The sequence below is a fragment of the Lingula anatina genome, chromosome 1, assembly GCF_051362555.1.
Source record: "Lingula anatina isolate TDL-2025a chromosome 1, LinAna3.0, whole genome shotgun sequence".
Classification (NCBI taxonomy): domain Eukaryota; kingdom Metazoa; phylum Brachiopoda; class Lingulata; order Lingulida; family Lingulidae; genus Lingula; species Lingula anatina.
Genome location: NC_141767.1, coordinates 33,153,245 through 33,179,769, shown reverse-complemented (window position 1 = coordinate 33,179,769; position 26,525 = coordinate 33,153,245). Strand labels below are relative to the sequence as shown.

The following is a 26,525-nucleotide window of genomic DNA, read 5'->3' as shown; positions in this document are numbered from 1 at the left end:
AACCACTTAATCGAAAAAAGAAAAATGATCAAAATGTTATGACATAAGTATACATATTTTGTGAAAATACTTACAGAAATACATAAAACAAATAATGCAGTTACCCTTGTCTATACTGTGTACATGCATCAGTAAAGAGAGAATTTCTCAACACTATTGCTACTACTTGCCATAAAGAAAGGGGGCGCCACTAGTAGCAGTAGGCAAAATGTTTGCAAGTGGGGAAATGATGTTTCAAAACTGTTTTATATTTATGTGCTCTTGTAACCAATATCCAAAGTTATCAACTTTTTGAAATAAAATATGACCTGGGCATGTTTCACAATTTTTGAAGCACACATGGCTTTACAATCAATTTTCTAAATAATGTTTCAAGTAGCAAAATGCATCGATCACATTTATGTTTTGGAATTATTGTTTCTCTTTAAAAAATGAAGATTTTTTTCAAACTGATTTCAGTTGTATTTTGACTTCGTACATGTAACAACATAGAATGTATGAACTCATTCCCAATGACACTATTGTTCTACATAGATCGATCCAACACTGCGTGGGCACTTGCTGAATTGATCAGAATAACGCATCTCTTGGTGTTGAGAAGAAAAGTATGTGGTGTGACTGAATATGTTGGAAACAATAGGAGGCGTGTTAATCTGATTGCATTCAGTGAGTGCCCCCAAGGAGTTGGATCGATCTACGTAAAACGATAGTTCCATTGGGAATGAGCCCATTGGTATATACAGTACACCCTGTGTAACACAAGGAAGATCAGTTATACCTTTGTAACTGTTTTAACATGTGTGCTTGATCAATTACTGTGAAGAAAACGAAGAAGGCGGTGAATTTTTCCTACAAACCAACAGTGAATTCCCTTCCTTTTAATTCCTGATGGAAGAAAAATACATTCAAATGACCCGCTTCACCTGTGCAGTGAACCGCCAGCAGGTGCTTTATTATTGCGCAGATAAATAGTCCGCACGATGAAGAACACCACAGCATATAACACATAATGCCATATGTGATATTGTTTTACTTAATGAGTTGAAATACATTATTTTATGCTCTGTAACTGATAAACTATTTTCAAATATCTTTTCACGTTTATGATAAATACATGATGTTGAGTCATCAATGCACTGCACTGCTAGGGGGTTTAGTAAAATTAATACGCTCAGCTAATTTCAATATGGCGTATTTAGGTGGGAGGCAGCTGCAAATCGCAGCGTGCAAATAAACACTTTGTCGGTAACAAGCGTGCACTCGGTTAAGCTATGGATATGATTTTACCAAGAAGAAATTGAAGTTAACTTTCAAAAGTGCATAAAGGTATATTTGGTAAGTACACGATGTCTTTCCCATGTTAACAACAACACTGGGACAAGCCACTGTGTCACTGACATGCTGTCTTGTTCCATCTACGACATCCAGCAGTAACTATTGCTACGTTTGCATGTCGTGGGTGTATTCTGATGGTACTGGCAATGGCGTGTAAAAGTGGATTCTTCACGACACAGAAGCCAATTCGATAAGCCCTGGCTATAATATAAACACGCGAAGAAAGATTTCGATATTCTGTTTTATTATTGGGATCCGTAAGTTGTAGAAGTGCCTAGCGATATTTAAGTTGAGGTGAGTGAAAATGTGTGGTGTGTACTCAGTTCGGAAGTATTTCAATATTGTTTACTCATATTAGCATAAATGTGATATTTTAATACTAACTAGTAAATAGATCGACATACCTAAGACACTTTGAACACAAGATATGTCCAGCACCATCCGACTCATAAATTGGCTGAAGATTTTATATGGACAGTGTATATAGGCCTAGTTTGTTGTCTGTGAATGCCTGAAGATGTTAATTGTCAGTGACCAATGTCAGATTTGACATTCCTGTTTCTTGCATAGGTCAAATTTCTCTTTCTGTGATTGTAATCAGTTTCTTTCTAAAACTCAGATGACCTCTTGGGTAACCACGTATCAATTTATATACCTAAAATAAATACAGTAGACTACAAACTCAGTGATGTCAATATGAAATTTGTGAGTTATAATGAAATAAAATAATGTTTATATCTTATATTTCACCATGGTAAAACAGTCATTTGGACATCAAGTGTGTTTTTAAGTGACAGGGCTTTTATTGATTAAATAAATCTAACACTGAGACATCTTGTGCTTGATAAGTTGGGGCAGTGAAATCTGGTTAATTTGTAAATCTGGCATGATATTGATTTCCGTGGTGACAAACTTTTTCTCTGTGTGACTGTACCATCTGGTAACCAGGAATAAGTTTCTCTTTGTCCTCTGTGCTGTGTTCCTTTCAGCATCCAGAAGCAGCATTCACTTCGGAATACTTGTATTGATCATGTATTGATTAAGAATACAATAGTGTGACTTATAAAAGGTCCTAGGAATAATAAAGAGCCAGAGAGTCATGTCAGATAAATCCTCTAATTCATATTATTATGTCTGTGATGGAAGTGAAAGTTTTATATGATAATCTGGGTGTTAATTTGATGTGATCATGAGTGATTGCCCTTGACAAACAGTCTGGTATTGGCTATTTTGCCATGCCGAGCTATGTTATTTGTTCAAGCAATTGTTCTGTTAATTCAAACATGTGCGGTGCTAAGTGAGGTCTGTCTGGCAGCTGCTGAATATGGATGTCCATTAGGATTCATTAACGATATACTGGAGATTCTATATATAATTTCTGATAATAAAATCTACATGATGTAGACTTAATCCTCTTTGAGATGTTTATCTGAAAGTATATTTTATATACATTTTCTTGATGAAGTTATAATTACCATGCATTTTCTCATTATAAGTGATCACGAGGGTATTAGGATAGGTGGAATATTTTAATGTGTTTTAATCAGGGGAGAAGAAAAAGGAACAGGATTGTAAATATAACCTTCCTCAGGACATTAACAATATATGCCTGAAATACTTCATCTGTAGGTGTTCTTTAGAATGATTCATGTCTAGTGAAAATAAGAGGATAGGCTAAGGTACAAAGGTATACCCAGACAAATGTCCCAGTAGTGCTTTTGATAAGAGACTGTCTTCCGCAACCACAGGATTTCCCAGGCTTCGGTACATATTATGACACATTCTTTATGATGTAACAGATAGCTGTGACACAGTGAGTTACTCAGGTGAAATTCGCAACGGTAGTATTTCAATAATGAAAGGGGAGAATTCTACAGGGCTGTTGAATTTGATCCCCGAAGGTCCACATTAGTTTCTCATCTCTCCATTGTGGTCTTTGGTGTATTCATTACATGTGGGAGGGGGTTGGGTCTTTAGTCTGCTACCTGCAGCTGGTTTTATAGGTGCTAATCTTTGGTTAGAGCACTAATCCACAAGCCACTAACAGTCTGAGCATAGCATAAGCTTTTCATTCTCTATTTTAGTAAGAAAGTTTTAATCCTATGGTGATAAAAATGCAGGTAAGTACAAAATGAAAGTCTGACTCTAACATGGGCTCCTACCAGGGCTTTTTCCAGGATTGGGGGTACAGGTCATCTAAAATTACCACCTCAAATTTCCTACAAAATTTCAGGGAGTCCATATATCATTTTTCAAAAAATTCATAAGCAGTCCAGCTGTCCAAATGACCGCGGGAGGGTTATCTGGGAAAAGCCTCCTACTGATAGCTTGTAGCATGTGATTACATTTAGGATTGTCGGTCCTCAAGTCCTTATATCCCCTGTTTGGATGTGCAGTTTGTGCAATGTTGATGGCTGTAAGAGGTTGTCAGTTTACTCAGGTAAGTAGCTTTTTTTTTTCAGCATGGTTGAATTCCATTGAAGTCTTTTTCAGCACAGTTGAGTTTCATGCTCTGGGGGACTTCAGTTTCAGCCTGAGAAAAAAGTTAAACACCAACTGAAATGTAATTATGAATTATTTATCTGCTAATTTACCTCCTAGCCCTCTTATTTTGTCGCAACTTATTCACATACAAGTGTATACTAAGAAGGTATAAATGTGTTGTCTCAGTAACAGCCCAATAGTGCCTGGTGTAAATGTTGCTTCTAGCCTGTTTTTGGACCTGTTTTTTTGTCAGAAGTTGAGCGTTTCTGGGGATATCCCCTGTCTTATGTTAGGAGTTTCCTCTGATTTTTTTTTTTTTTTTTTTTTGTACACCAATAACTGGGTAAACAGCTATTGTTTCTGCAGAGCATAGTTGGACATTAGGGCTATGTGTCAGCAACTATAGTATATATGTCAGATTTGTTTGAGGTGTTGTGCAGATATCCAAAGCCATGTAGGTATTGGAGACCCTGACAAGTTTAAGATTGCTATGCTTCTAGTTGAACACCCATTCTTTACAATGAAAGTTAAAAAATATACCATGGTATAAACTGGTTCTGTTTTGGTGTAAAAAGTTTTGACCGAAATTTTTTCTTTGTATGTTCTGGATAAGATTTAAGGGTTTTCAGGTGAACCTTTTGTCATCTAAGTGACAAATGCATACAATTTATATATGAATTGTTGACACAGAATTTACATAGTCAATTCAGAATAAGGTTGTGGGTTATCAAGTTCTAGATATATAGTAAATGATGCGGGTATGAGTCACTGCTGGTAGCTGGGATAGTCCTTGGTTCACCTTCATGGAATATTGTTAAATGCATAGACCATTGAGTATATTTACATTGCATGAACAAAAATTGTTAAGGGTTTTACTTTTAATTAGAAAAAATGGGCAGAGTAGCATATCCCCCCCCCCCCCCCCCCCCCCCCCCCATTGCAATTATTTCACACTTTCTTTTGTTGATCTTACTGATTAATTGGAGGTATTGCAGTCAAGCCATTATTTCTTGACATTTAGACCAAAACAGCTTTAGTTTAGAACCTATCTCAGTAATTGGATAGCTGCAGATAATGATGTATATGTTAATCAGATGTAAGTTGATGGATTCAGTTCACAAAACACTACTGTAGTGGATTAATTTTTTGTAGGTATATTTGTTTGTACATTTTGATGATATATTAATATTTTCTAACAGTAACTGGTAAGTAAGATATTTCTTCCTTTTGTTCAAACTGATAGTAATTAGTAAATAAGTCATGTTTTCTTAAACTAGAAATGAGAAGAGACGTGCAAGAAATATTTCAGTTTTGTAAATTCATCTATGTCAAGCTACTTCATATCATTTTAAGACCACTAAAACCAAAAATATATTTCTTTCAATTGAGTTGTGTTGTGCTTTTATAAGATTGGCCAGTTATGAATTTATAACCAATTAGTGCTGTCCACATGGGGAATTGCAGTTGTCAATATATTCTATTTCAGAATGGCTTCGCAATAAAAGCACTGGTTTATTGCTTTATCATAGTTCAAAAAAAAAGAATTACGTAAATACCACAGACAATAACAAGTTTGAGGTGCAGTGGGAAGACAGCATGTGGAGATAATGTGATAAGTTTTTTTCATACCCTGCCCTGTCAAAAATTGGTCAACTTCTTTTGGGAGTGGAGTGCAATGCGAGACTTTTCAAATACGTTCATATGCCTAGTAATTAGTAAATAAAGCCTCAATATTCAATATGATGGCTTTAGATACACAATGTTCCACTCAGTGGCTACTGCATGTCTTGTCAATTCCATCAGCCAGTGTTTATGAAGGGAAGTCAACCTTCTCACTATGGACACACTAGTACGTGATACTGTAATGATTAGGGTTTATACAGGTCTACACGGAATATAACATTAATTGGAAAGTGAAGAGGTGGCAGAATAGGTTGCAGATTAATTCTAAAGGCGCATTTGCAGTGTTTGTCATTTCTCTTTCTAACCATATTGGATGCGGAGCAAATCCGTCTTGCCTACATCTTATTCAAAATTGAATGAAGTCCAGTGCAGTGTCAGTGGTAAAGATGTTTAGAAATTAGACTTGAGCTTTTTCCGCAGAAACGTTTTTTAATTCAATTCTGATGGTTCCTGAGATAAGTCTTGTCTGGGGTTTTGATAAATGTTTAGTTTTTTTTTAAACCTAGGGTGCATTCCCAGAGATTTAGATCGATCCAGAGATTTAGATTTAGATCGACCTAACTCCCTGGGGGTTCACGCTAAATTGCAGTCAGCCGAGCGCGCACCATAGTTAATTACCCCCTTACAGCTTTTAGTAGGCAGGACAGACACTTAAGCCGGCTAAGCTGACAGTAATCTAGTGAGACTCCCCACAGGGATAGATCGATCTAAAATCTATGGGAATGGGGTCCTAGGCTCATGTCTGAGAAATTCCAATCACCCACTTTGCTTGGACAGTGCCATAAGTGGGATGTAAACTTGCCTTAAAGAATACAATAGTTGACCCATAGTTCACCCTTATAGTGTAAATTGATAATATGGTTTTTCTTTTGATAGAAAGTGTCTACTTTTCATTGTGAGAGTTGATATTTGCTTCTGCTGGGAAAGTGTTTTTTCTTTCCTCTGCACGATAATTGAAAAACCTATAATCTGACAAACTTGAACTGTCAGGCTCTCTGTCATATTACTTGGTATGTGAGTCTGAGAAAATACGTGGACAGACAAGAAAAGTAATGTAACTTCTGTCCTGCGCCAATTATAAATACTCCACATCAAGATGCCTCAGTAAGTACAGTGCTTATAATATGCAGTATCAAAGCAACCTCTGGTAAATGTGCCATAACTCAGAAGGTGGCCTTTGGAAAAAAGAGAGAGGGACTACATAGTATATATCTTCTTAACCCTCATTCCTGGTCTGACCTTCCCCCCGCTGGGTGTATTTCTGTCTTTTAGTGTGCTTGTAATGGTTCTGCTGTAGTATGCCAAGCAGCAGGCAGTGCAGACAAGGATCTGGAGAAAGACCAAGGAATGCACTTCCTATTGATTTTCCACAGGTTCACACATCTCTCTTGTACATTATTAATATACAGAAACTGTGGTAAATGGATAGACAGGTAATGTCCCTATTTCTCATATCATCATACATGTTATGGTTTTTAAACGTAGCTCATTGGCTGGTGGATTTTTTTTTAATTCAAGAGGATGGCTTTGCGTTTGGTTTCTTTCCTTTTCTCCTGTGTTAGAATCTCACCAATGAAAATAAGTTGATTATACAAAAGGTAAGTGCACAGCAAGTAGGTTCTAGAGCCAGATGAGTTTGTATATTATCTCACATTTTACATGAAAAGACAATGCTGGTATGTATTGATGCAATTTAGACTTATGTTATAATAATTAAGAGTACTTTGGCAAGAAGGAAGTTGAGTCTAGTATCTGTTTTTATACATTAATAGATAAAAGTAAACAAAATTCCATCAGCAAAATGTTTGGGAATATTTGTCAATCTTGAGACATACAGCAACACATTTACAGTTGAGGATAAATTGCAATAAAGAGCATCTTGTTTTAATGAGGTTTCAGAAGTCATGTAAGTAAATTGAGTAAGTACTTTGTTATTAGGCAGTAATTTCATTAGCCTACTCTACAGGACAAGTAGATTGTCAAGTGTTATCCCACATGCCCAGACAGTGCTTAATGACTGTTATGATAGAATATTGCACACGATGGAATCCTGTTACAGGTATCTGGTGTAGGTGGTACGAGGTATTATTGCTAGCTATATATAGGTCATAATTGTTTTAAAAGCTTCTAGAACAGTTTTGAGCTGATAAATGTTTGTATTGACTTGGGTTTCAGTAGTTTTTTTTTTTACATTCATGGTAATGACTTCCGTGCATTGATTGTGCCTGAATTTGTCCTCGTACTTGTCTGTAAATAATGTAAAAAAAAAAAAGTCCCTTGGATATTGACAGATCTAATTGAGATGATTTATCATTAAGTTGTGAAATCTAATAAGTAGTCATCTAATTTCCTTTGTGTCCTTTACCTGGAAAGGGTATGCGCAGCCACATTTCACAGTATATTTAAAACATGCGTAGATTAATGCATGGTGTAATGATTTGATATTTTGTAACATGACGCAGATGTTTTCCTTGAATTTCATATGTTCTCCATTTCATACTGGAGATTTAAGCAACACGTATTAATACATCATCCTACTTTACATTTCCTACAAATTGTGTTGCCTGTAGTTGATCAATAATATGTTCATTTTAATTTCCTATCTTTTCAGCTGACAAGGTAATTGGTCTTCATGGATGAGAAGCGAGTGGCAGACTACTTTGTGGTAGCAGGACTGACCGATCAAATCTTGCCACTGGACGAATTTTCAAATGAGGCCATTCTGAAGCCAAATCACAAGCCTGAACCCATAACAGACATAGCGGTAATAGTGAAAAGCCTTGGGGAACAGTGTCCAGATGGATTTACATGTATTGAAAAAACCCCTACGGGATTTCCAGCAGATTTGAATCATGGGAGTTTGCGCAGTCCTGAAGTTTATATTTGCATACAGCGAGGACGAGATAAACCTCCAATCACGGACATTGGGTGAGTGTTATGGCATATGTGGAGCAAATGACAGTGTGTCGTCTTCTGTATCAGAAGAAGACCTTGGTATAGATAACATGTTGTTCTGATAAGCCTGCTTTAGAAAGATGAAAGAAAATTTATGGGTGCACGTGTTCAGTTTATTGAGATTAATTGGCCTCTATTATTTCATTTAGATAATTCCAAGGCAGATATCTCAGTCTGTTCTTTTTGATTAATGGATTGTGTTGTACATGTCAGCATGGGTTTTAGAGCTTTGCATATTATAATTGGATTCTGAGGAAGATTTAGTTATGTGATAACCATTATGAAGCTGAAACTTCATTAAAAACATTTCAGTTTGAATCTCAATGATTTACTTGACATTTATGATCTTTGGCAAATTGTGTGCATCAATTGAAGTTAATTTGGGAATTCAGTAATAACAGACGTTAAACTGTTTGAAATTATATGATTCAGATGATCAGATGTTTTTTTTTCCTTTATACATAATGATGATCCAGTGACATCTGTTTTTACAGAATAACAGCGATCAGTGCTTTTTATGTGCTCATAGACCGGATACAAATGGGACCAGTTATTTTGACATTATGATTCACCAACTCATGGTTTGCTCCAAACATAACTTTGGATAATAGATATTTAGGACCAGCATGTGACCTGATATATATCACATATAAGCCATTCTGTATCCTTGGCACAATGGCAGCTCAGGAAACTTAAAAAAAAATTTTTTCAACTCAAGGACACTCACTGATTTGACTGAGGGAGGTGGAGATAAACAAATGATGAACTGAAGTATAATAAATCAAAGTTCTTTTAAATGGCTCATTTGCACTCTAGGCTCCATTGTATGTCCTTACCTTGCCTTTGGACATGAATGAAAATTGGCCTCAGAGAGTTATCAAAGTTTATTTTGGCTTAATCTGTAATTCACTAATGGACTGCCTTTGTCCATGCTTTATGAAGTTATCGATGTATTTTTGTAAATGGTTTTGAAGTGAATTAGGTAGTAACTCCTGGATAATCATGCATTTAACTCTCTAAATATTTACATCCCAACAACATCTGTATGTTTTTTGGAAATTTTAACATAATGGCTATTTAAGTGAAAATTAGGCGAGGAACATTTGGCCTTTGTATATTATTTTTTACATTGTTATAAGGCAAGGGCACATGTTTAATCATTTGTCAATGTGTACTATAATATTATTTCAGTGTTTTGTATGAGGGGAAAGAGCGTGTGTTACCTGGATGTGAGGTGATGCACCTGACACCATACGGAAGGCCTGCCAATGTCAACAACAGTAACAGTAGTCGTACCTACATCACGTATCGCCGAGCCTCGGAGAACGCACCCAGTGACACACTGGCAGTCACTGATGTCTGTATTATACTCACAAACAAGGTAACTACACAATAGAGGAAGTATTTTTACCTCATTTTGTTAAGAGATCCATTCATAGATGCTCTGCACAATTTAGTAGTAACCTGCTGTGTGTGCTTTGAGATTGTCGCTCTAAAGTCAGGACACTTGAACAACTCTCACTGGTTTTCTGAATAGTATCAAGAGTTGAATGAAGGTTAATGTGTGCTTTTGTGATAAGTGTCAACCAGCATGTCTCTCATTGAGAAGTATTTTATAGATATGTTTTGTCTGTCTCCCCTGGTGAAATGTAATTCTTAGTTAAACAGACTTATCATTGGTGTAGCCATAATTGTTTTGTCTGTTATTCAATCTTTAACAATTTAAATTTTGTTTTTATTTTTTTCTTAGATGACTTGATTTTATGTATGCCTCCTTGAAATTAAACTGTTTGGTATTCATTATCTGGATAGGTAATGGCAAATATATTATTCTCTTATTCCATTTTGAAATTCCAGGGGGAGGTGGCCCCTCATGCCTTCTGCCAAATCCCAAAGACCCTCAATAAGGGAATGGTGGGATCTGATGTATATTTATGTTATAAGAAGTCCATGACCAAAACCAATGTGCTAGCATACAAGCCAGGTAAGATATCTATTGCTGCCAAACCCATACATTATTATTATTATTATAGGATCAGTTGTGCCCAAGGAAATTCTTCCAGTAGAAAATGAGTAGTTGGTGAGTTATGGCTGTTATGTAATGACAAAGGAATCTCAAGTGACTGCCAGTGCAACACCAGCTGTTGCCATTTGTATAAATCTACGTAGCTTGTGTCTTGCTCCTCGTTAAATAGGTATGAAAATACCTAATTGGTGTATGCAGTCTCTGCAAGGGTGGAGTGTCCTGTCTGGCATATTTTGTAAACAAGTCTGCATTAATATGTAGAGTAAAAGAAGTGAATGCTGGAGTGGACACATTACCAGGGCAGTATATCGCAGCAAAACATTCTAAAAGTAATTGGTTTTGGCATGAAATCTTGCCATCAGTTGGACATGCCTGGAATGCTTCAATTATACATTTGTTGTAAGAAGAACCACTAGGAGATTAATACTTTAAGGTTTTAAGTTGAATAAAACAAATGAGCCATGCCTTAAAGATGAAATCAGCTTGTAATGCATATAAGGCTTAGTTTTTTTTTATCCCAATAAAACAAGCTCTGTGTTAAATATTAATTGGATGACTTGAAAATGCCATCGTTACAGCATTCGTAAATAACCTACATAGTTGAATACATGTAAAATAGAGGGATGCATGTCATAGAATATGAAAGTGAATGAAACATTGAAAGTACAAAGATAATTATTCATGTGATATTTTTCATTGTGAAGATGTTTTTGAGAGGTGAAGTTGAGATTGATAATTGAGATTATAAATGTTGCATTATGAAATGTGTTTTTATGGCTCATATTCAGTTCATAAATCACCCAAGACACTTCATCTTTGAAAAGGAAATAATTGATCAGAAACGTTGCACTGATTGTCATCACGTCACAGAGTAATCACAGTCATTTTCACAACTGATCTGCTCCTATTTCACAACCTGATCTAGAGAGGATGTCACGTGAAAAGGAGTTTATCACACCAGCAACTACTCTTTTCTCATTAAGTTTCTCACTGAATGATATCAGTTTTCTTTATTTCTATAATGGTTTTCAGTTTATCTGTCATGTTACCTGGTTTTTATTTTCAAGCGTGTCTGGTTGCCTATTTTTAATCATATACGCTTATGGAGCATTCAGATAAACCTAGTAGCTGGATCGATCCAACTCTGCGGGAGATTCTCCCTAAGTGCAATCAATGTAATTTACTAATCACCCCCTAGCAACTCAAGGAAGCATGTCAGACAATAAGTTGATTTCACTGAATGCACTTTAGGGAAAATCCCCGGCAGATTTGGAGCAATCTAGCTGGTACGATGTGTGAATCTGAATGTAATCTAAGTTTGCTTGTTGTCATGATTCTAACATTCCTTTTACATGGATACATGTTGAAGGAAGCATAGTATATAGCAGCTTCAAAATCACACTTGATGTAGAGTAAGTAAAGCACTGTCACTGCTTCTTTTATTTTCAGGTATAGTTTACAGATACCCAGCAGTTGACTCTGAGGAATTCCCTCTCCCAGCGTCTGTACCCCTGTTTTGTATGCCCATGGGTGCTATGATAGAGTGTTGGCCAGCCAAGGCCCACAGACCCAAACCTGTGTTCTCTACCTTTGTCCTCACTGGAGATAGGTGGGATAAGGTGAGGAAGATTGTTATCATTACTGTCCCAGTTCCAATTTGTTGGAGATATATTCATTTTGCATATCCAGCACTAAATTACATTTCTTTGAACTTAAACTGATATTGCAGTTTATCCTTTCGTAATTTAATGGACATCCATTGAGGGGTGACATTGAAGCCATTAGATCTTCAATTCAGAGATGTAAATTAGCACTTTAAAGTGCACAGTGTTATTAAATTTTATTGGTTCCAAGTGCAAATTTCCACTTGATCATCCTGCAACCGTTTCAGTTCATCAGTCCTTTCCAAATCTATCTATCTTTACTGCAGACCAATTTCTACCGTTTTGTCTGATTATTCACAAACTTTTCTTTCCAGGTTTATGGTGCTGCTGTCACATTTTACGAAACCTACAATGAGGAAAAACTTACATCGGAACAGAGAAGAAATTTAGGTTTATTAGAAGAGCATAATAGTCAACCCAAAATGTTGGTCCATGCCAACAAGTCCATTTGCCTCTTGTCTCACTGGCCATTCTTTGATACCTTCAAAAGGTTTTTAACAGTGCTTTTCAAGATGACGTTGAATGGAATTGAGAGTCCAGTGCCAATAGAAAGGTTAGTGTGTTATTGTTGCTAACTGGAAATTATACTTAGTGTGTTATTGTTGCTAACTGGAAATTATACATCTTTGCAGATAACATACATCACATTTTTAGCCTGTGTCAGTCCACAAAGTTTGTCAAGCAGATGGCGGATTGATTATTTGGTCAGGGAAGTGCACCTTCTTTTCAACTGCACAAGCTGGCTATTTTTTTTCTCATAGTGTTATTGACACTTGCTAAAATTTGACTTGTATTTCATTTCTAGGTATATTTCCCATTTTATGTGGGATGTACCATTCCCCTCTCCCTCAAGGCCTAGAATTCTACTGCAGGTAAGACATTATTTCATTTGTTATTAACTTTGACAAAAGCATCCTGACTAATCTCTAGCTCATGATATGACAGAGCACATATGTGTAATCAGTCATTTGAAAGAGGTTTCCCTTTTATTCATAATATATTTAAAGATAATGAAAAATTGCTCATATTTAACTTTCCTTTTGTATTTCAGTTGGGCAGTGATTTGATATCGTTATCACAACCTGAGGATACACCTTTGCGTCAAAGGTAGGGGATTTGACACTTGTTTGAATAATAGGAAAACTTTTTTCACAATTTGATTATCTTAATGTAATTTTTTTCTAGTATTAGTGTAAAAGATTTACAAAACCAAGCAAAATTTCATCATGGGGAAGTGACAAATAACTTTTTTTTTTACTTAATCAGTCTGAAGATTTTTAAAGAGTCAGAATGTTAATTTTCACTTTGTCTTTTGAAATATTTCAGTGGTGCTTCTTTTTCTACCCTTCTCAAAAACCTTGGACCTGACAACTGCATGAACGTTCTCCTGTTCTCATTGCTGGAACATAAGATAGTGATTCACTCTCTCAGGCCTGCAGTTCTCACCAGTGTGGCTGAAGCTGTGGTGACGGTAAAACTGATGAACTGTTCTTTCCAGTTATAAATTTTAATGGGCTGTTTTTCATGCGGATCACAGAAAGAGACAGAATCATTAGTATGTGATTAGTCTTTAGTCTATGACCCGAGTTTCCCCTGCCCTAATTAAAGAATGAAGAAAACAAATCAAGAAAAAAAACTTGATTGGTCTGTAGTCAGGTATTGGTGAGAATATAGAAGATATAAGATATTAATTTTTGCTCCTATTATCTGAACGTAGGCTCAAAATATTTTGACCAATAATTCATTGAATTTATTTTCTTTCAGTTGATCTTCCCCTTCCAGTGGCAATGTCCATACATTCCATTATGTCCTTTGGGCTTCTCAGAAGTGCTCAGTGCCCCCACTCCTTTCATAGTCGGTAGGTTCTGCTCATAGCACATGCACATGTGTACGTGCATGCTCTCTCTCTCTCACACAAATAGTGCACACGTTTTTCAGTGTAAAAGATAAAACAGATGGGCATAGATTTTTTTTTTTTTTTTTTGCTACCTCCTCGAGAATGAACTTAATTGATTACAAAAGATGCCAGGATTTTGTGTATAACCTTTGATCATTACTTTCTTTTTAGGTGTGGACTCCAGGTATTTTGACCTGTATGACCCACCTCCAGATGTGACATGTGTAGATTTGGATACAAACACAATCTCACAGTAAGTAATGTCTCACATCATTCAGAACTTGCTATTATTGTTAGAAAAAAATAATTGTGTGAAGAACTTCTTGTAATGATTAGATAAAATGTAATATTAATTTTCTTGCTTGGAGCATCTGGATGATAATTGATAATTAATGAATGTCACTCTATTTTCATTTTAGGTCTGAAGACAAAAAATCTATGAACTACAAGATTTTGCCAAAGGTAAATACACTATTCTTTTTTTATGTACAGACACAGATGTGTCTGTACATATTGCCATCACCTGCGTCTGTCGTCGCCGTCGCCGTCCCTGTCGCCGTCGATGTCGCCGTCGCCGTGCACTTTCATCGTTAACACGATAAGTGGAAGACAGTTTTACTTTTTGGCTTTATATTTACAGAGCTGATAAATATTCATAAAACGCAGGTCAAGTTCGAAAATCAGCATGATCGGGCCATTATTGTAGAAGTTATGCTGTTTTTTCATTTTTCAGCATATATGCAACCTTGTTAACACATTTTAAGAAAAACCAATAGGCCTGTTGTCATGAAACTGACAGGAGTAATCAATCTTACTAAAACGCAGGTCAAGTTCGAAAATCGGCATGATCAGGCCACTATTTTAGTAGTTATGCTGTTTTTTTATTTTTCAGCATATATGCAACACTGTAAACACATTATAAGAAAAACAGAAAGCCCAATTGTCATTAAACTCACAGGAATGGTCAGTCTTACTAAAACGCAGGTTGAGTTCGAAAATCAGCATAATCGGGGTATTATTTTAGAAGTTAAGCTGTTTTTTCACATTTCCTCAGATTTCCTCAGATTTAATTCTTAGACATGTTAATAGCCTTATTATTTAAGTAGTAAGATACTTAAAAGTGTTTGTTTGACATTTCCTGTATCTTTACAACATTGTTAGTTGATTATGTAAAAATGATGGTAAACTTGTTATCGTATATTGTGTAATAAAGTGTCAAAAATGGAAATAAACTCATATCATTGCAGTTTGTCAGATTCAATCATCCACTATGTTTAGAATCTCAGAATGGAGGAAATTGGACATTTAACACTTTTTTTTTTTTTTTTTTTTTTTTTTGATAATTTTGCCATCTCATCAATTTTCTTAGTTGATCATATAAAAATTGCAATAAACTGTTTATTTTGTTTTATGTTTAAAAAGTGTTAAAAATGGGAATAAAACCATGTCACAACAGTGTTGTCTTGTTTACATTTTGGCATAATATTTTCAAGGTGTGACTTTGAAGTACCATTGGCCTGAAGACTTTTGCTGGTCACGTTTTCTGAATGTCCATGTTACTAATATTTTATTATTAAAAATTGATGGTCATTATGGTGTTAAACGTTATGTAATATTGCATCAAAATTTGGAAAAAAAAATATTTTGAGCACTGCTCCCATGATGACCATTTAAGAAAAATCATGTCACTTACTGTTCTCAAACTTACAGGAAAGAAACATGGGACTAAAATACAGCTTCAGTAGGCAATGCAGTCTGTTTGGTAATTCTTTCTGCTAGTTAAACAGTTTTTTTTTTTTGTGAAAATTTAATTTTTCACATATTGGCATTTTCAAGGTGTGACTTTGAAGTTCCATGGGCTTGAAGACCCATGCTAGTCACATTTTCTGAAAATCCAAGATACGTATATTTTATTATTAAAAATTGACGGTCATTATGCTGTTAACCATTATGTAATATTGCATCAGAATAGAAGAAAACACAATTTTGGGTGCTGCTGCCATGGTGACCATTATGGGAAAACCATGTTACTGATGATTGCCAAACGTTCAAAAAAGAAATACAGGACTAAAATGCAGCCTGAGTTGGAAAAGCAGTCTAATTGGCTTCTTTTTCTGGAAGTTATACATTTTCAAAGTGTGAACTTGAACTGCCATGGGCCTGAAGCCTTATGCTTGTTACACATTTTACTTACATTAGTATTACCTGTTGAGCATAATTAAAATTTGATGTTGAATTTGCAGTTTAACATAATGTACTTTTGCATCAGAATTGACAGTAGCCTATTTTGTGCATAGTTATTTCCTGTTTTTTGTCTGTACATTTGACAGCTTTGCTGCCTTGTTTTTCTTGTGTGTGTGTGGGGGGGGGGGGGGTCAGATGATTTAGTGTAAATATTTACTTAATGATAAGGACATTCATACAGTCAGCAGTGTAGTGAGGACATGCTTTGAAATGCTTTTCAATTTACTTGCAGAAGCCAGTACGTGTATTGAGGAACACACTGATGCATTTATGTGAACAGCTGCAAACTCAATCCCCAGCTACAGATGTGGGCCAGATGAGCTTGCTTGATTCTGATTTCAAGAAGAAGAAGAAAGAGGTGAATATGAAAATTTGAGCTACCTGTAATAAAAATGTATATGAAATTTAAGATCAGACCAGGGAAATTTAACTGCTGAAAATTTTATAACATTTTAGCAACGTATGGAGACTGCCATCCAGGAAGCATTTTTGCGTTTTATGGCATCTATACTGAAAGGCTACAAGAACTACCTCAAACCAATTACTAAGGCACCAAATGACAGGACAACTGATGCCTCCTCTCTTTTCGATATGTCAGGTAAGCTGGTTTCAGGGTTAAATCATGGGTATTATGTAGTCCTATTTCAATATTAGCAAACCCAGTATATGCTACTATTTCTGATTCACACAACATAAGTTGCAGGTATTTTGTTTGTTTGTTTTTTTTTTTCATCTAGTGGCTTACATCATTCTTAATTGTGCAGTTGATTTTAATTTCTAAACACAATCACATGCTTATTCTTTTATATCTGATTATATTTTAATGAAATATATTTTAAATTTCTTAAAGGATTTTTGAAAAGCCGGGATAGAGCCTACCAGAAATTCTTCACACAGATGATGAAAACCCAGAATTTCTGCAGATTTATTGAAGAAAGATCATTTACTTCTGAAAAGAATTCAAACTTGGTCTTCTTTGATGAGTGCACAGAAAAGGTATTTTGAGCTGATTTTTGCATAATTATATATTAATGTATTACATGTATTTGGAAAAAAGAAAAACATGAAAAAAGGATGGAAATATGTAATTTCTAAGTTTAAACTGTTGACTATTATTGTGCCGTGCTGAGATGTATAGCTTAATAATAATAATAATGGCAGTTATTTCTGTGGAGCAATCCATAAATCTCAGTATTCTTTACAATAAACACTAAGATGATATCAATTACAAAGCCAGAAGTCAGACAAGCTATTATTTATGTGGAAAATACTTGCATTGATCTCATCGACTTGTTTACTAGGTGGATGAAAACAAAGATGAACCAAGACTAATTGAAATCGATGATTCGCAGAAGAGGTAAGTTTGGCAAATGACGTTTTATGTCAAATAAACCTCTTATGCAATACCAACACAGAAAGTTCATTACTAGATTTTACAAATTTGTTATCAACAAAGAGAATAGAGTTAAGCGATATATTGAAAAGGCTATCACTTCTCCTGCTTAAAGAGTGTTTTCCTGAATCTGGTTGCAGTAGGTTGTGAAAAATCTAAATATGCTGTATTTTGCTTATAATATAACATGTCATTTTGTTTTCTCTAGTGAGAGAACTGTTGTGATCACGCCTCCTGACCCCGCAGACTTCCCAGAGGGAAGTAGTTTTCGGTAAGTAAATCAATTAATAATCTGTTGTCAATGAGCCGTATTTCATCCAGATCTTGGGCATAAGTAGTCATTTGGTCTATTGTCATTATGTACTAAGCTGGATATTACCTGAAGTGCCACACCAAATTTATTGAGCATCATCTCGATCCATTTTGTTCATTTCAGATACAAAGGTTTCCCTGAGTTGAAGGAGGAATTGTTTTTAAAACAGGATAACAACACCTTCAAAACCCCCAGCAAACAGGGGCCCTGTCCTAATGGTCCTATGGCGAGGAGATCCAACTATGAGATAAAGTCAGCACAGAAGGTAGGTTATAAATCATGTAAAATGCACTATAGCTCATCACCCATTTTCACAGCAAATCTTAGTCAAACTAACATGCATCAGCTAAAAAGAGCAATTCAGAATTTTCTCTTGTAATTAAGTGTAATTAAAATATGTCCAGGTAGATGAAGCTCATTACATATAAATTAAAATATTTGCATTAAAATTATTTGTTTTTTAACTGAGATTTTTACAAGAATGTCCCAATTCTTCTGTAAACTTAAATGTATACTTACTGCAATGGTCTCCATCATATTTAGACGGCACAGAAGCATGCTGAGACGCCAGTGTTGTGGGCCAAGTGTCTCCTGGCACACACCTACAGCCTGTGGTTCATCCACCTGCCAGCCTATGTCCATGTCACCCCTACCAAGAACAGAGCTCTCAGGATAGCATACAATGTGCTCATTAAGATGCAGACTGCCAGACTACAACCTCCTGATGAGGCATGTGTTGATATTGGCTCTCAGTTATTTTGGAGCTGTGTCGCTTGTTAAAAATGCTATGTCAGAGAGCCTCTGTAATAGGGCCTATGAAGAGCATTTAGGCTACAAGTAGGATTCCGATGCAGGGTTTTAAAACAAAAGCCATTTAAATTTTTTTAATAGATAGTATCTTAATAGTATAGATAGTATCTCAGTGTTATTAGCTTGTAAAAATGTTGTTATATTATAATTCTTAATAATAATAAATACTTAATTTTTGAAAATTGTTTCCCTATACAAATCCAGGTGTGTTACCGTGTGATGATGCAGCTTTGTGGTCAGTACCACCAGCCAGTGCTTGCTGTTAGAGTGCTGTTTCAAATGAAGCGCTGTGGAATCCAGCCAAATGCTGTCACTTATGGGTATTACAACAAGGTAGGTTGTGCTTGCACGGTGATATGATAGAAATGGTTCAAATTTGAAATAAAGACAGTGTCAGGTTAAGTTCAGAACTAGTTATGAAAAAGCAGTTGAGTCATAACTTCAAGAAATGGTTTAAGTTTAGGCAATATAAGCACACCTTCCCCCTTCCTCTTCCACTTTTGTGGGTGCAGAGTTTAGAGGTCCGCACAATGAGCAAAATTGATGGATTGGACACCTGTAGGAGGCAGGGTGTATATAATTACTTCAAGAAATTTAAACTTTGGTGGTGTTGTTATTTAAATCTGTGTGTGACCGACTATATGTTGAATAACTTTGATATATAAGACCTTGTCTAAAGTGAGTTTCTTCCTGTTTCAGGCTGTCCTTGAGAGCAAGTGGCCAGCTGCAGCATCCACTGCATACATCATGTGGAACAAGCTACGCAATGTTGTCATGGCCATCGCCCAGTTGCGAAAAGGCTTGCGGAGACGCAGCATGTCTATTTCTTCTATGAACTCGGACAGTGAGTACGATCGGCTCAGCAGAGCCAGTCTTGATAGCATTTTGGATGATGTGCAGCCCTTGCCTGAGAAAGTAGAGCCAGCAGCTAAGAAAGCACCTGAACAGTTTGAAGATTTGGTGAAGTTTGATGGTCCTGAAGAAAAGCAAAGTACAGGTATTTGAAATGAATTTTAATTACTATGATTATTATTTGTGTCAATTCAGAAAGTTTTTATGTATTGAACATGATATAAAGTCTCCGGCACAATTTTTAAAATATATTTGAACTTGAAGCAATGTTGTTTCTCTATAAGTGGTAGATTGTTTCCAGAATGGAAAATTGACACTGGACTTTGTCTTCAACATATAGATATGAGCACTTAATTGTATGATTAAACCTGCTTATTGAAATTTAAATTATCTTTTTGTTTCCAAAGGTGCTTTGTCAGACAAAGGTTACAGTTCTATGACATTGGAGGATGCCAAGAACATCTCTGTAGCCATCAGCACTGGGTCTATGGACAGGATTGGGGAACAGGACGAACAGGAGACCGACTCTGTGGACAAGTGCTCCACGCCAAGGTCCAAGAATCAGAGATCAAAGAGAGGACAAAGAGGTACTTGGTCTTAACATTTCAAGTTTGTAGCAAGTTCTATACTTTTTCTTGTGCTCAAAAAGGTATTTGTTTCATTATGCTATGGTCGAAAAATGAAATATCTAAATGATGATTTCTTCCTTTTAGGTCTTTCTAAAAATGGAGATCGCCATGTGACTCTCCAGATAGACCCGGTAGCTGAAGAGTTTAGGGCTAGAGTTGGCAGCATAGTGAGAAACTCTGTTAGCAGTTTTGGAAGCAATAGCAGCATGGGGACATTACAAGGAAGCACACGTGAGTTTGAACTCCATAACACAATAGCCTCATTTTGCAAAAATTGGAAATAGATTTTCATAAATTTTCTTTTTGATTTATGCGAGATCCTGTTAGCTTATAGATGATTTTTTTTCTGTTCAACTTCTTATTTCTTAAAAGCCTTGTTCTTTTGAATATAATGATACATTTTGATTCAGTGATAAATAATTTCTCTTCTTGTTTCTAGTGGGCAGTTCTGCTGGTCTTCTGATCACAGCCAGTCGGACATCTATCCGCAGTGATGAAGCCCTTGTTCTGGATATTGACTTGAACAACAGCTTAAGCGGGGACAATGAAGTGAAAGACAGCAGGAGGAAGAGGCACCATAGCATGCCAAATTATGCTCAGAAAGTTTTGAACAGTTTCAGTAGCTGGAGACCTAGACATCGCAGTGGAGAACCCGGAGGACTACTCTGGCTTAATTCAAAGTACAATATAGAAAATGACCCTCTCTTTGAGAATGATGTGTTTGAGAAAAACCCAGATCATTTGGAAAAAGATCCTACTAAAGAAAGATCAAAGAGCCTCTCTTCAGGTACTAAAGGTTTCATGGATTATTTCAAAAATGGGAAAGATAAGCACAGGAAAAGAAATAGGGACAGAAACACAGATGCCGGTAGTAAAGAAGACCTTTTGTCTCCAAGGGATGATGTGTTTTCTAGTAGCAGAGAAGACTTGTTGTATGACAGTTCAAAAGGAAAGAGCCAGTCAAACGAATTGCTTGTTGACATAGACAGTACGAGCTCAACAGATTGTGTACAGTCAAATAACAAAGAAGACGAAGAACCTAACTCTGATTCTCATCATGATGTTTCTTTGTTAAGTGAGGACCAGGTTTTCATATCTGAGGAAGAAATTGATGAACAAAAAACACCAACTCCTGAAAATAATAAGCCTTCATCGCCTACAATTGGAAAAGTGGAAAAAATTCCAACTCCTGTGACTGAAAATGACCCTCTTGGAGCTTTTCTTTCTGCATCTGTAGATTCTACTGCAGGAACACAGAAAGGTGAAGTTTTTAGCGAATTGCAAAAAGCTGGTATTGCAGACCAATCCAAACCTATTTGCTCAAGTGGACCTTTAATAGACGTGGAGCCATTTTCTAAGCCTCCTCGGGACAATAGGATGTTCACAATAGCTGAAAACGAGGCAGACAACGCACGCAAAGCAGTAGATCCGGAGACCCAGTCTCGGACCAGCACGGACAGCAATAGCACACAAGATAGTGAACAATCCAGTTCAAGAAAGCAGAACTTCAAAAGTTTGTCCCTGAAACGCTTCATGGACAAGAACCCAGATTGGGAATTGGACGGCACCCCCCGGAATGACAAGGAGTGCATATCCCGCAGTAAAAGCATGACATTTGGAATACGAACCGGTGATACTTTGTCCCCAGCATCAAGTAATGGCAGCCTGCAGGAAAAATCCCCCAGCAGCAGTTTTAGTAGGTTTGCTCGAGCAGGATCTTTCAGGAAACTGATAAGTTCTGCACAGAACATTGCTAAACATGCCTCTAATGCTATGAGTGATAAATTAAATGAATGGAAGCAGAATATGGGGACCCCTACTTCCTCTCTGCAGACGGGGTCTGGTCTTACAAGCTCTGGCAGTATGAATTCACTACGCAAATCACAGGATAGTCTTGCTTCAGACTACCAAGATGGATTGAAGACGTCTAAAATGCAAGCCAGTACAGATTCTTTGAACAAAGGATCAGAACAGGTTTCTAGAGACAAGGACAAATATGGTGCTGAAGACTTGCGCAGGGCTGCAATGAACAGGCAGCAAGCTATGTTTTCTCAGTTTGGTGAGTATATATTTCATAAGGTTGGTCAATGGCTCGAGTTCTGATAGAGCTGGGAAATGTCCTACCTATCTGAATGCAAGTACAAATATATTTCAGAAATGGTATACAAAGTTAAAGCAATATACATTTCCAGATTTTATGAATAAACCTGAAACTTTGCCTCAGGCATATTTATCAAAGAAAATTACTGCACTGAAAGTGTACAGAATTTTAGCTAAAAATATATTTTCCCACACCTTCCAGGAAGTGCTCCAAGCAGCAGATCCTACCTTGAGCAGTACATTCCAGCAAACAACTTTGATGCCTCTTCAAAGTTCAGCTCCACACAGAGTCTGTCGCATATTATTGCCAATGTAGCCATGGAAGTTGAAATGAGCAGCTGCTGTCGTTGTAATGGTTGCAAATCGCTACTGTACGATGAACAGATCATGGCTGGGTGGAGTGCAGATGATTCCAATTTGAACACCACTTGCCAGTTTTGTGGAGCAAACTTTGTGCCTTTCTTAAACATATATGTTAAGGTAAAATAGAATGTATATGCATAGAGTTATAGTACAGTTTTAAATTTTAATAAGTTCCTTGCTATTCTCATAAATTTGATTGCAACATTTTAATAATTTTATATGGAGAAAAAGAAACAAGACTTGAAATGATGTACTTCAGGGGTTTTGATATAAGGATTTATTTATTTATTTATTTATTTATTTAATTTATTTATTTATTTATTTATTTATTTATTCAGAACTACAAGGGTCATGATACAGCGTCAAAATTGAAATCTCTTAGCAAGTCCGTGGAAAGCATGAGAAGTGTCCAGTCGGTGCCTAATGCTAATAGCAGAAGTGAACGTGGAGGAGAAGGCTCAGAACTTCCCACCAGCAATGCAAGCGTGTCCTCCTCAGTCTCAGACTTAAATGACATTTTGCTCTATGATGACAAAGCAGTGGATAGCCCTCCCTCGTCCTTCATGAATAGCCCCAGGCAGCTTATCCCAAGCAGATTAAACTTTCACCTTAAGGCAACTAAGCAAGTTTCGGATGAAATTAACATGAGTCCAACATCTACGACTGTGGGGCCGATGTGTATTCACCATCAAGCTCCAGGGGGACGTAGGCGCTGTACCAGTGAGTGTCACACTGCGACTACAGAGCGCCATATGGCTTTATCTCCTTCCAACTCAACTGTTAGTGATTCAATTGACGAGGAACAGGAGAGACATGATAGTGATATATCTGAAGGGGAGAACATGGAAAGGTAGTTTTATTGTCCTTCCATAAAATGTTATTGTGACTATGAATACAAAGATCAAATTGGCTATTATCAGAGCATACAGCTACGTGACTTTCTCAAGGGTAATGATTTTTTCATTGTCTATGGTCGAAAAATATGCTCCATTGATAGATACAATAGTGACCTAAGATTGATATAATAATTGTTTTTCTTTGCAGTAAACCAGAGGAGGAGCCAATTAGAGTCCCATATCTCAGTCCACTTGTCCTGAGAAAAGAACTGGAAAATGTTCTTGGCAGTGAAGGAGACCTGTCTCTATCTAGGGATGAGTTCCTTGATGAACATCCTATTATCTTTTGGAATATGGTATGAATGCAATTTCTATACACAAAATAGGATTGAAGTAAAAATATTAGAAGTGTAAGGTTTTCTTTTTTCAGCTTCCAATTTGACACTGTGATATTGAATGACTATTTTATTTGAATGTATGTGTATTAAACAGAAATCAGAATGTATTTGGAGTGCCATGTCTTTTATATGTTTTCATTGAAGTCCTGATTATAAGTTTTATTATGTTATGTAGGTGTGGTATTTCAAGCGGTTAGATGTTCCCAGTCACATGCCAGGCTACATCATGACAGCTAAGAGCATTAACAAGGAAAAAGTAAGTAAAAAAATTTGTACTGTACTTTTGAGGAACATAAACATGACTTAAAGAACAAGTCTTTCTTGTTTGTATCTTAATGAAAAATTGACCTCTGTTCAAAAGACGGTAACTGTATCTTAAGTAAAAAGTTATTTATTGCAGTTTGTTCAGAAGTCGATATTTGATTTGATTTCAGGAATCTAGCCAACAAGCAGATGATAAACTTGTTCTTGTGAGACTCAAATGGGATAACATTAGACTGCACGACGAGGTTGGACAGCCTATGTACAAAGTATGGACCAGCAGTAAGTAGACTATATTACTAAGCAGTTCACTTTTGATTATAAAGATTGATTAGAAATTTTACTTTTCTCATGAGTACATTAGTTATTTGGTTTGATAATGTTTATGTCTTAATAATGCTTAATATAAATACAAATGGAGACGGATTTGAAATTTCATGAAGTGTCTTCTCTCTTTCATTTAAAGAAAGTCCATCTGCTGCAGTCAATGCCTTGGTGACTGAGTCCCAGGCTTTCTCTAAGAGCATTCTTCAGCAGATTGTGACCAGCATCCAGTGTAATGATATGTTCAGCCCAATCAAGATTGTGATTCATGAGAGACATCGTCGCAATAAGAATAAGAGATACAAACACCGCAGCATGTATAGGGAAATATGTTTCCTTTCATTTTCTGCCTGTGGAAGAGAAAATATTGATCATGGTAAGAGATTAATGTTTATAATGCCTAGTCCAATGGGAAATACAGTTTTTTGAACAAGTAGTTGTGTTAAATGTATATCAGTCCATAAAGTATGTTTTCCATAAATATTTATTTGATCTGATAGACTGCTCTTTTTTTATTGATTGCTCACAGTCATTGATATGAAAAGGGGAAAAAAAATACTGTATAGTAATCTTGTTATTTGACTAACTTGTGTAAACCCATTCGTTTCAGATGCCTTTGACCGTGAATACAAACTGGCATTCCGTAAACTTACACCCAAGGATATCTCCCGCCTCCAGACAGACGATAGACCTCCCAACGCCTCTGTCATCTGGTGTAGGAAGATGTTCAGCGAATTAGAAATCTAGATAACTTCCTGCTCTGATATAAGTTTCCTGTATCAGGAGTTGGATACTGTGGAATGAATGTGTATTGAATGAAGCATTTTGGCTATGAACATGCAATAACACTGGAATTTCAAGCATTATTTAGCTTATATATTAAAATGCTACTCTTGAGGAGCTTCCAATCAAAGTGGGTGACAATGTCCTTTGAAAAGAAGTACCAGCTGGAATCTGAACTGTGACTGCCAGTAGTGAGGGGAAATGGTCTTATATTTTTGCATTGAGATTAACTGTGGTTATTAACGCATTATTCAGCATGTTTATTAATATCACTAAATATAATAATGTCTTGACAAAGTAATTGGTGCAATATTTTATATGATGTTACACAACTATTTATCCTGATGTAATGAAAACAATGTTCAAGTTGTGTGTATTATTTTAGGTGAAAAGTTTGTTTTATCACCACTGCAGTATTGATGGTCTGAGGGCAGTTTGTATCATGATATATTATGATAAAAAGCAATTTTCTGTATTAAATAATTTTCATATCTCTCGAATTTTTAACTTAGTAAGTGAATATATTGTGTGTTTGAGTATAATGTTTTGGAATTGGTACGTTTGTAATAAAAAGAGACAAAGGAACTTTATATAAACATTTTAATGGGCAGACTGTATCACGTTGTAAGTGATATAGAGACTGGTAGATAATGTTTTCTTTCCTTTATTTTTCTTTCATTTTGACTGACTTTTGAATTCAATTCTGCAGAAATAGTGAGTTTGAGACATGATTTTGAATTGTTCTTTATATTAAAAAAAATCAAAAATAATTTAAAACATGGTGCAACGGTATTCATAATTCAGTTTCTAGGACAGATGTTCATTTTAGAATGAATAAAGTATTAAAAGAACAATTTAAGATCATTCTCAGACATGAAGTATGTTTTAACACTGCAGTTCATCTTGCCTTTCTTTCTTTGCGGTGTAGTACGTGATAATGGTGCATTTGTAAATAGCACAGTGAACACTGCCTTTTGTGCCTGTGGTGTGATGTAACTCATAGAATTTGTGTTGTACAAAGCAATAACTGTGACCAATAAATGAAAAGGTCAAAACTGTAAAACGTGTTCGTATTATCTTTTAGTGAATAAAATAAATGGTGTAATAGTTCAAAAAGTGATTACTTTGAAATACATGTATGTGGAACCTGCACAAATTTCAGACCAACAATAGAT

At 36.0% G+C, this 26,525-nt stretch overlaps 1 protein-coding gene across 1 annotated transcript; it reads left to right on the top strand.

Annotated features, from left to right (window-relative positions):
• The first annotated feature begins 1,153 nt into the window (after window positions 1-1,153).
• LOC106161083 (C-myc promoter-binding protein) lies at window positions 1,154-26,413 on the top strand. Its single transcript, XM_087011281.1, has 31 exons — window positions 1,154-1,335; window positions 8,114-8,430; window positions 9,649-9,838; window positions 10,315-10,441; window positions 11,933-12,102; window positions 12,462-12,700; window positions 12,953-13,019; window positions 13,199-13,254; window positions 13,474-13,618; window positions 13,912-14,005; window positions 14,216-14,297; window positions 14,464-14,506; window positions 16,521-16,646; window positions 16,745-16,886; window positions 17,139-17,284; window positions 17,590-17,645; window positions 17,890-17,952; window positions 18,118-18,259; window positions 18,538-18,723; window positions 19,009-19,137; window positions 19,504-19,801; window positions 20,064-20,243; window positions 20,370-20,516; window positions 20,725-22,344; window positions 22,588-22,865; window positions 23,087-23,598; window positions 23,793-23,940; window positions 24,158-24,238; window positions 24,417-24,525; window positions 24,710-24,943; window positions 25,178-26,413. The coding sequence occupies exons 2-31, from the start codon at window positions 8,135-8,137 to the stop codon at window positions 25,312-25,314; spliced, it is 6,243 nt and encodes a 2,080-aa protein (XP_086867407.1). The 5' UTR covers window positions 1,154-1,335; window positions 8,114-8,134; the 3' UTR covers window positions 25,315-26,413.
• Window positions 26,414-26,525: the final 112 nt, after the last annotated feature.

What these genes read in the sequence shown, in the direction of transcription:
- LOC106161083 (XM_087011281.1), top strand. Translation starts at nt 8,135, where the DNA reads ATGGATGAGAAGCGAGTGGCAGACTACTTTGTGGTAGCAGGACTGACC. An exon ending in TGAAGAAAAGCAAAGTACAG is followed by an intron (nt 19,802 to 20,063) that starts GTATTTGAAATG and finishes TTGTTTCCAAAG; the next exon opens with GTGCTTTGTCAGACAAAGGT. An exon ending in AGAGCATTAACAAGGAAAAA is followed by an intron (nt 24,239 to 24,416) that starts GTAAGTAAAAAA and finishes ATTTGATTTCAG; the next exon opens with GAATCTAGCCAACAAGCAGA.